We start from the raw sequence: 9,934 nt of genomic DNA on the forward strand, positions 1-9,934 counted from the left end.
TAGCGCTTGAGGAAATCAGGTAATTTATATTCACAAATAAGGATAGCAGGCCAAACGACGTCATGTCATTTGTAACAGAGTAGCAGATATGTGTGTTTGTTGTGTGTGTGTTTGTGTGTATGTGTCGTTCTATGTGTGACTATTTTGTTTTACAATGAAAAGGCAAATTCTGCATTAGTCTTAGTAATGGCCACGAGGCCTCTAGCATCATTAGCTCAACACTGCTCTCCAGTGGATATAAAGTATAATGGCCGGCCCATAAAGTTCAAGTGCACATCAGCTGTGTGTAAAGGTTTTATGCCCAGACAGAGGATGATGGTTAGCGCTGGCTGTAACAAAACAGGTCACAGTCATCTGTTCTACAGACCTGGCCTCCAGAACAGGCTGGATTCACTTTGTTCTGCTCGTACACCGTTGTTAACAGTACACAGTGGTGTAGTACTGCAATACTACTAACTGTGGACTCAACTTGGACTTGAGGATATTGACTTGAAGACTTAGATGGAACTAACTCTTTTCATTCAGATTGTGACTCGATACGTAGACATTTGACTGGGATTCAATTTGACAATTCAGTGACTTGGACTCTTTAGCAACTTGACTCTGACTATGGGCTTGAAACTTGACTTCACTCTCAACATTTTTACTCACAAAAAATGTATTTGTTAAGAAGGACATCCAGAGACAACAATAACTTCACTGAATTATTAGGAAAGTATAGTAAAGCTACTCACCATAACACACGACTGGAGGAATACTTGACACTAACGTTTTTAAGCTATCAAAAGTCAATCTAACACTAAAAAATGGACGATATTATAAAAGCATTTTATCACGGCCTTAAAAAATCTAGTGGTATTGAGTCATCTGAATGACACGTGAATTTAAAAAAAAAATATTATTTTATTTTTTATTTTTTTAAACTCAACTTCTGCACTGCATCAACATTACTAGTGTTAGGATAAATATTAATCCAACGTCGCCGTGACTACTTTACATTCTCGTCTGTCATTGGTGCGTGAAAGGCGGGACGTATCTCAACCAATCAGATGGAATCTTTATTCCACACGTTCCGTAGCTGGAGTCGCCCTGTTATTCTACGTAGCAGGTGGACTAGCGGTGAGTATTGTTTGCTTTAACATGACTTTTGTCATTTAAAATTATCACCTTTGAGTTAAATCTCAGATACGGAGCTCAGTGGTAGAGACGTGTTGACCTGTTTACAACGGCACCGTCAGACATAACGAGTAATGCCATGGAATGTTTGGACTGACCTAGATAATTAAAGATGGGCGCTGGGCTTCGTTATTAATGTATGAGTACACACAAAAACAGAGACAGTGTTAGCCTTAGTAACGACAGTAAGCTGTCGCCTGTAGAAGCTGTCGCCTGTACAGACAGACTGAGACACAGACAGACTGAGACACAGACAGACTGTTGGAGAATGTCTGGGTCGCCCACCATGTTGTTCTGCATCAATTCCTCCCTCTGCCTGTGGATGTGCTGTTTCACTTACACCTCATATAAATGCACACAACGTTGAACAAGTACTGCGGCTTCACCTTCAGCTCACTGGGAGATTATACAGACACAGAACGATTATTAGATAGAGTAAAAAAAAAACCCTGCAGACGTTCGTCTCTCTGTCCATTTGTTTATGACTGTCACCTTAACCGACACAAGATGGCGCCAGATTCCCGTTGTAAACATCACATCTTTCAACAGGTGTCACTCCAGGCTGATAAAGATGAACATGTACTCTCTGCCCAGCCAGGGAATACCAGGCTGTCCGCCAGGGTTAGAGTACCTGACGCAAGTAAGTACCAATGTTTATCATTCTCTCGATATATACAAACTGTCTGGATGTCGAGGATTCTTCAGAAAGTTGTATATAAAACACAAAAACAACACATTTTAATCATGTGAAAAATTACCCAAATCTGGAGAAAAAGTAAAAGAATGTTGCAGCCGTTCAACCCTCTTAGCAGCTCAGTAAACTGCTAGTGAATGTAATAATAATATAGTGAACTGCTAGTGAATGTAATAATAATATAAACATCTGCAATATTTTATTATTGAATACACATGGGCGTCATACCGCGATGTTACCTCCAGGCGGCGCTGTTTATCGTTTATTACTTTCCTCGTGAGAGGCAGAGAACACCGAGCCGTCACTCACTACTGCAGTGGCTTGTGGGTAACTGCCCTTCAACTCTATCGGATAACATTGATTTTGACTTAACGAAGCACATCGATTGAGTCACAGTGAGTTAAAGGCTTAGCTTTTTATCCAGCTAATGTCTTTTTACTTACACAGTCTGTGTGGAGATAGAACCCTGATGACCTCCCAATGAAAACAGTTGGATTAATTAAACTCGAAGTAATTAAATTTACAAAAGTAGCCAGAAGAACACTCACTAGAGTCCAATGCATTTGCTTTAGCTTCAGGCTTAGTATATTATTATATTATTTAATTTTGGATTTTTTTTATCTCGATTTTTTTTTTTGCTCCCTAGTGGTCAAGTATGGAATAAAAAAAACTCTCATTATTAGCCTCTCATTATGTGTATTTATATTTGATTTCCTAGGTGGATCAGCTGCTCATCAAACAGAAAGTAGAACTTGTTGAAGGTAAAACTTCATCGGCGTAGTAACACCAAGTATCCGCTCGGTTCATAATGTGCGTATTACTCTGAATACGTGCCTGTTCTGTCTCTCTGCTTCCACTGCAGCTCTGGTGGGGTTTGAAAGCAACAACAAGTACGAAGTACGCAACTCCATGGGTCAGAACGTTTTCTACGCCGTAGAGGAGAACGACTGCCTGAACCGTCAGTGCTGCGGCCCACTGCGCCCCTTCACCATCCACATCATCGACAATTTTGGACAGGAGATGATCACGGTCTCCAGACCCCTGAAGTGCATGTCCTGCTGCTTCCCTGGATGTTTGCAGGAAGTGAGTGGAGCCTTTAACCAGAGTCTGTGACCGTTCAGGCCTCACATCTTCTGGCTTTTAACACGTGTGTCATAAAAGAGTTTCTGCTGAAACATCATGCATCTTTGTTCTCCCACAATCCCTCACTCAGCTGGAGGTGCAGTCACCCCCCGGTAACACGGTGGGATACGTTATACAACAGTGGCATCCGTTCTCGCCGAAATTCATCGTTGCAAACGAGCACATGGAGCCCGTTCTGAAGATCCACGGCCCGTTCTGTGGATGGAGCTTCCTCCCCGATGTTGACTTTGACGTGAGTTTAACCAAACAATTCTCAAGTATTTGTGTCACGGTGAAACCCCAGCTCTCTAGGGAAGAATGGGGGTAATAATTACAGTGTCCACTGTAGCTAAAGTGAAGCCATTACAGGTCAAGGACATGCACTGGTTACAGAGATCAGCATTAGCTCAGAGTTGGAACAGTGGTAAAAATACTTCTTTTACCAGATCCAAAAAATAATCATCCAACTTTTCAGTTTCTTTTCTGCTGTGAAGAAAGATCTGAAACAACTTCAGGATAAAATGTCTTTTTAAAAAATAAAAAAATGTCTCTAAGAGATTAAACTTTAAGTTGGCCCTGAAGAGACAACTATAAGGTAGCAGACCAGTATGGCAGAATGGGTTATGGTCACATTCCCTCCGGCTCTGCAGTCATCACTGTGGTCAGTGTGATGTTTGGACCACAGTGACTGTGACATAAACCATCAGACTGTTCCAACAGAACCACAGTTTCATGCTCTCATCTTCGTCCTAACACAGCAGACGACGTGTGTTTGTCTCCACAGATTCTGACCATCGATGAAGTCAGCAAGATTGGCAAAATCAGCAAGCAGTGGTCGGGCCTGATGCGGGAAATATTTTCAGATTCCGACAACTTTGGAATCCAGTTCCCCATGGATCTGGACGTGAGGATAAAGGCCGTCATGATCGGAGCGTGTTTTCTTATCGTAAGTGAAGTACCCAGCCTTATAACACATGTTCATTACCAAATATAGAAGTTTCCATTACTGGTGGAAGCCTGTGAACCAAAACCAAAACCAAACGACACCAAAAAGGTAAGAAAACAGTTACAAACCCAAGAGCTACAAAAATAAACACAAACTTTGACAAACAAATATCTTACAGGTAAAACTATATCTGTCAAATTAATGTTAAAGATTTATCTGAGTTTAAATTAAAAGATAAAAATATTGCAAAGATGTATATATGTGTATATGTATGAAAATATTTCAAGGCAATATTTCTTTGCATGGATGATATGAATTTCTGCCAGTTCCAGAAATATCTTTCTTTATTCTGTCCACAGGATTTCATGTTTTTTGAGTCAACCAACTAGGGACCAACTGGGGTCGAAATGAAACCTCAACCAAGCCATGATGGAAGCCCTCACATCCAACAACCATCAGACAGTTGGCTGGAACCATGTTCCAAATTCACATGAACAACGAAACAGGAGGTTTGTTTTAGTCTCACTGAAATATGTCACTGGGCTTCGAATAAGAAATGTTTAAGTCGTCTTTGTTTTTATAAGATAAAGGTTTACTTTTGTGTTTAGCAGACAGGTAACTAAAGAACGTGGGGGGGAAGGGGGGGGGCAGATTAAGCTGAGAAACAGGGAACATTTTGTTTAGCCGTAATTCTTGTGTTATTTTTTGTGTTACAGGAAAAAAAAATACTTCTGAACCGTTTTGATTTTTAAGTGCATGAAGTGACGTTCTTTGTTTACATTTAAAGGTTGTTTTAAAGGCAGAATGTATTTATTATTAGTTGTAGCAAAACGTTTTGACTGATTTAAAAAGTAGAGAAGTGAAGCGCATTTAAGCACCCCCTGCTGGGGAGGTGCTAGAGGTGTCTGCTTTCTCTACCTTTGGGTCTTACCCCAAGAAGCACTCTGTTTGTAGCTGCAGTATAGTTTCCTTCGACCAAAGTGTCTCTTGTATTTGCAGTAGTTTCTTGCTCTCGTTTATTGATTCATTCCTTTGCTGTTATTTATTTGTGTGTGTCTGTGCTGCAAGTGCACTTGTGTATTTACTGTACTGTAAATATAAAGTCACCCTATATATGTCTGATGCATATTCAGACTGCATAATCTGCCATCCCGGTCTCAGTCCACAAGAGGGAGCTCTCCTTCTACCTTAGTAAAACTCTTAAAAGTCCCAAACGAACTGATTCACTACTTGTGCCACAGGTTTTGCTTCACACACACGCGCGCTTGTGCAGTATATTTTTGGACAAACTCAGGTTGAAACTGGAAGGCAGGCTACTGTAACACAGTGTAACTGCTCTGCTGCTGCGTTCACGTGTTACTCGCTCCGTGGTGGCCCAGTCTTGTTGATTAGAGTCTATTTTGGAGGATGTTTTGTAAATGAGCCTGTTTTCAAATGACATATTTTGCCTAACGTTTTGCAGTGTTTCTGTGCTACACTGTTCAGGAAGTTTTGTTGTTGTTGTTGTTGTTGTTTACGTTGTGCAACAGCTTTTCACTGATTAGCCATATAAAAGACGAACATAATTGCCAACCGTATGGACACCAAGTAGAGATTTACAGTACTGTGTATTAAATCTACTCTGTTCTACTTCAACAACAATTGTACAGTGATAATTAAAAAAAACATATTTGCTTGAAATTTGTGAAATATTTGGAATAATGTTTAGGGATACGGGGGTCGGGAGGGAGAGGTACAGTTTGTGTCAAGGTCAAAAATATGACTGATGATTTCATAAATAATAATTACCAAACCCATAAAAAGTCTCCCAAACAGGAGCTCAATACATTCTTTAAATACTTCACGAGAAGATTCTTTTCACTAATACAATGATCTATAATTAAAAATGTTGGCAACACTAGTTTAAAGAGACTTTATACATGGTACACTGTACATCCTGATACTAAAAAAGCAGGTTTCATTGAAATATATATCATTTTTTTAAAATATATAATTTTATATTTGCAACTATAGCAGAATTGGCCTTAAATGTAGGAGTTTTTTCAAAATATTTTATTTCTTAGAATGCAGTACTAATTTCTTCCACTGTTAGCGCTGTCAACCTGGCAACTAGTGAAGCTAAATCCATATGTGATAAAAAAAAACCAACTTCTTCCATGTGTGTCTGTTAAACCTGGTGGTGACTGAGACTCACAGCAGTGAGGCCTCGTTAACACTCCGTTAAACCACTGTTCATTAGTGGACACTGAAACTGAAACAAACTGACCCAGAGTCTGCTCCACCCACGCAGTAACTGTAGTCACCGCCCATGTCACAGCTGCACCAGAAGGTTAACAAGAAATTAACTCTAAACTTTTAATACAAACAAGAGTTTATTTTAAGGCCACACACCTCTGAGGTTAAACCTTTGAATGAAACATTTAAAAACGTCCTTGTACAGTGGCAGGTGTCTGGTTCTGTTCTGTTCTGTACAGTACGTCAGAGCCAGCATTCTGTTTGTTTGTTTGTGTAGGCGGACTGAATGACTCTACCACAGAGTTTTACTAATGATGTTACATTCAGGGAAGTAATTAGCTGCGGGGGAGTGACCGTGATGAATCCTTTGATGAAAAGAGAAGAAATTAAAGTTATTTTCTTTTCTTTTGTTAGTTTGTCATAACTATTGAATTAGAATCGGATGAACGTGAACGTCAAAGTCAGCAGGAGAAAGAGGAGAGAAGTGGTGAGGCGGAGCATGTTAAACGGACATCCAATCATAGTTAAAGTTTGTGCAGCGATGGGGGGAAAACAAAGATGATATAAGGCCGACAGAATATTGTCTGACCAGAACACATTTGGATTTATATAAATATATAGTCAGCAAAAACAAGACTTACTGTAAGGACTCTACTTCATAGCAGGAACATATTGTACATTTCTGGATTTGATCACAAATTATAGAGTGAGTCTGTGGAATGAACTGAACACCCTGGTCCTGGTGTCATGACATCAGTGATTTGCTGGCTGAGAGAAACATCCCAGAAGGAAAAAAAAAAAAAAAGCCAACAAACCAGATGTGTTCTGCCGCTCCAGTGTGTGGGACTTTGTTCTGTGCGACAGCAGATTTTATGACACTCTCTTGTAATTAGCGTCATATTAAAGCAGTGCATCTTGTAAACAGTATAATGATCTTGTCCAACATCTCGTTAAAAGTAACACCATTTATTTTTACGAAGGACTTTGAACTGGAGACTCTCAGGAGACGCAGAGGAATAACAATAAAAGACGCTTCGACAAACTCGACCACAGTGACTGAAGGAGACGCACAAGCTAACGACGTGTTCCACCGCATCAACATCACACTCACTTCCTCACACAGTATAACACACACTCTCATAATAATACTCACTGCTCCGATCCACTGAGTGCATACATCTGTCAGACAGTGTGGGTTTGTCCACTGTGAGTGAAAACAATAAATAAATATGTTTGTTTTTTTACTTTTGGTTTGTCTGTTAACTTGCTTTTTTTTTTTTACTTTTGGTTTGTCTGTTAACCTATGGGTCGTCGTTGAGCTAGTTTAGCAGTCCTGTAGTGTAACTGTTTTGGCCACATATGTGTTTGTTTGCATTGTCTTTGCGTCTAGGTGGTATTTTAAATTAAAAAAAAAAACATTTTACTGAATATTTTCCTGTTGGGTAATGGTAATATTTTTGATGTTTACTTATTAGTGTTTTAACAGTTTTTCTACCGTCCTAGAATATTTTACTGTTGTGAAACTTAATCTACCTTTTGAACAAAAACATTTGTTGTTTCAGAATCAAAATACTGTGTCTGTCAGATACAGGTGTTTCTTTCATGATAAAAATCTGTCCTGAAAAAGGCTGCCATACAGTTTAGTGGAATTTGTGGTATCATTAGTTCAAGCCCAGTTGTGATAAACAAATGGTTGAAGCAACATCTGTGCAAACAGAGCTTAGAAAAACAGCAGAACCAGGAGACCAACAACAGATGTGGTGAAAACTGGGGGCTAGTTATTTGCTTTTGCACCAACTTCAGTCACAACAACTCAGGGAGAACAAACACAGACTACAAACATTTCAGGAAACACCACAGCAGTGTGTTGCTGCACGATAATATGGAATGCATGAAAGGACCAGACTTTAAAAGGAGATAATTTCATTGTTTTTTTTAGCGATTCTGCAGAATTCAGAGGAAACATCTGACCACTGATCAGCTTCTCAGCAGATGGTCTAAAATCTGTCAATAATTATGATTAAAAAAAGCCCAGAAATAGGTAAAATTACCCCAAACATAGAGCAAAAAAATCTTTTGTAAAGCTAGCTTCCATAAAGCTTAAAGTAAAACACAAAATCACCTAAACCAAATAACAGTAAAACAATAATATATGTAAACAAAAATAAAATAATCTAATGTAAGCTTAGAATTAGCAATGAGTTAGCCAAAATGATGTAGCTAATTTCAGCCACATGCGTTTTTCTGGAGGTCTGTACTGCATTACTTTACTTCTACTGGATGTGGACAAAACCCACCACATTTCTTTCTAAATCAAATGTTCAGTGTGTGCGGCAGCAGCAGAGTGGCAGTGGAGGATACATTCAAGGTTGATTTCTCTTCTCCTCGACCTACTTGTGGTGTTTTTTGTGGAGCCTTGTGGTTTCAACATGGCCGCCTAATGATGACATTCACATGAACAGGCTGAGGAGAAAGGCTTCATTATGTGTAATTTTCAGAAAACACAGCCCCTGCACAGCCCTAACCCCCACGCACACACACTCATCCTCCTCCATCCCCACCGTACTTTGGTCTAATCAGTGACGCGGCAAATTCTTCTTTGAAAAATTACCGACAAACATCTTTGTGAGCACATTCCTTCAGGATTAACGGTAATTTTCTGCTCCGGTCTTTATGGTAAACTCAGTATGAAACAATAGATGAAAGACCACCTGTGAACGAGGTTCATTAATACACGTCTCAGCGCTTTCCTTGATTTTTTTTTGGTTTTTTTCCACACCCACAGAGGTGACACGTATTCTACTCAGCTTGTTATAGCTCTCTGTTCTAAGAGGAGCTGCTGAAATGGCCTGATTTTTAGTCAACACTGGGTTTAATTCTTGTTTGTTTCTGGCCTAACATTTGACTAGTTTGTTATCTTTTAGCTGCGATTCATCATCTTTACTTCTTTACAGCCTTTATTCCCTGATCTTTTTATACTATTTTTCAGTGCATGGTCTTAGCTTTTCTAATTCCAGTACATTTGCTTATTTCAACTTCAGACCAACTTCACATTTTTTAAGAGCAAATTATTAGAGTATGAAGTTACAGATCAGCAGTAGGAGAATAAAATCACTTTGGAAGTCTTTTTCCTTGTCACTGAGATGACACGTACTTAACTGAACTCGGTCAATCCCTCCGCTCTAAGAGAAACTACTGAGTTGATGACAACCTTCAGACCACACCACAACCCGATGGACGTCCTGTGGCCTGGTAGTGGAGCTGGTGCAGCCCGGCCGCTGATACGGTCGAGTTCTTAGAGAGAGATGAGTCGTGGTAAAGGAAATGAATGGCCTCTCCACTGACCTGCAGTAGTAATTAGAGTGATCAAAAAAAGGCATTCTGGGGGTAAAAATAAATCCCATTCTTTTTACAATCACAGTGCAATTGTGGCTCCTCAAACAGAGCCTCAGGAGGCCACGTGTCTAGATGGTATGATGCAGCAGTGCAGCGGCAGAACCCAAACAGCAGTACCACCAGAGGGAGGTTCAAATAGAGCAGAGAGACTCTGAAGGTGTGGCTCAACCACTGACAGTGAGTTTGGATAAAACGTTCCCTAAAGCATTGTTAAAGCACAATTTAAGGGAAAATGTTTCCAAAAATACTTGAATATAATCATACAAATGATGGGGAATTGTCGGGTTTGACTTTCCCATGTGAAACTTATTCAACCTTTAGGGTTTTTTAAACATCCACTATTAGGAATCTACTTTTGTCTCCCA

General features: G+C 39.7%; 1 protein-coding gene across 2 annotated transcripts; it reads left to right on the top strand.

Moving 5' to 3' along the window:
- The first annotated feature begins 1,035 nt into the window (after positions 1–1,035).
- On the top strand, positions 1,036–7,426 carry LOC103377151 (phospholipid scramblase 1). Of its 2 annotated transcripts, XR_521373.3 has the most exons (8): positions 1,036–1,119; positions 1,726–1,816; positions 2,589–2,631; positions 2,733–2,953; positions 3,084–3,245; positions 3,777–3,938; positions 4,298–4,447; positions 7,154–7,426. XR_521373.3 is itself a non-coding variant. In XM_008307811.3 (7 exons), exons 2-7 carry the CDS (start codon positions 1,748–1,750, stop codon positions 4,325–4,327), a joined length of 687 nt encoding a protein of 228 aa, XP_008306033.1. In that variant the 5' UTR covers positions 1,036–1,119; positions 1,726–1,747; the 3' UTR covers positions 4,328–6,978. The 2 variants fall into 2 exon arrangements, 1 of the variants encoding a protein (XP_008306033.1); XM_008307811.3 differs by lacking the exon at positions 7,154–7,426 and having other exon boundaries at positions 4,298–6,978.
- The last annotated feature ends 2,508 nt before the right edge of the window (positions 7,427–9,934 follow it).

Source organism: Cynoglossus semilaevis, chromosome 3, assembly GCF_000523025.1.
Source record: "Cynoglossus semilaevis isolate Cse_v1.0 chromosome 3, Cse_v1.0, whole genome shotgun sequence".
Lineage (NCBI taxonomy): Eukaryota > Metazoa > Chordata > Actinopteri > Pleuronectiformes > Cynoglossidae > Cynoglossus > Cynoglossus semilaevis.

Excerpts from the sequence above, each read along its gene's own strand:
- LOC103377151 (XM_008307811.3), top strand. The coding sequence starts at position 1,748 with ATGAACATGTACTCTCTGCCCAGCCAGGGAATACCAGGCTGTCCGCCA. Across the intron at positions 2,954-3,083 it reads TCCCTGGATGTTTGCAGGAA|CTGGAGGTGCAGTCACCCCC; the intron begins GTGAGTGGAGCC and ends TCCCTCACTCAG. Across the intron at positions 3,939-4,297 it reads TCGGAGCGTGTTTTCTTATC|GATTTCATGTTTTTTGAGTC; the intron begins GTAAGTGAAGTA and ends TTCTGTCCACAG.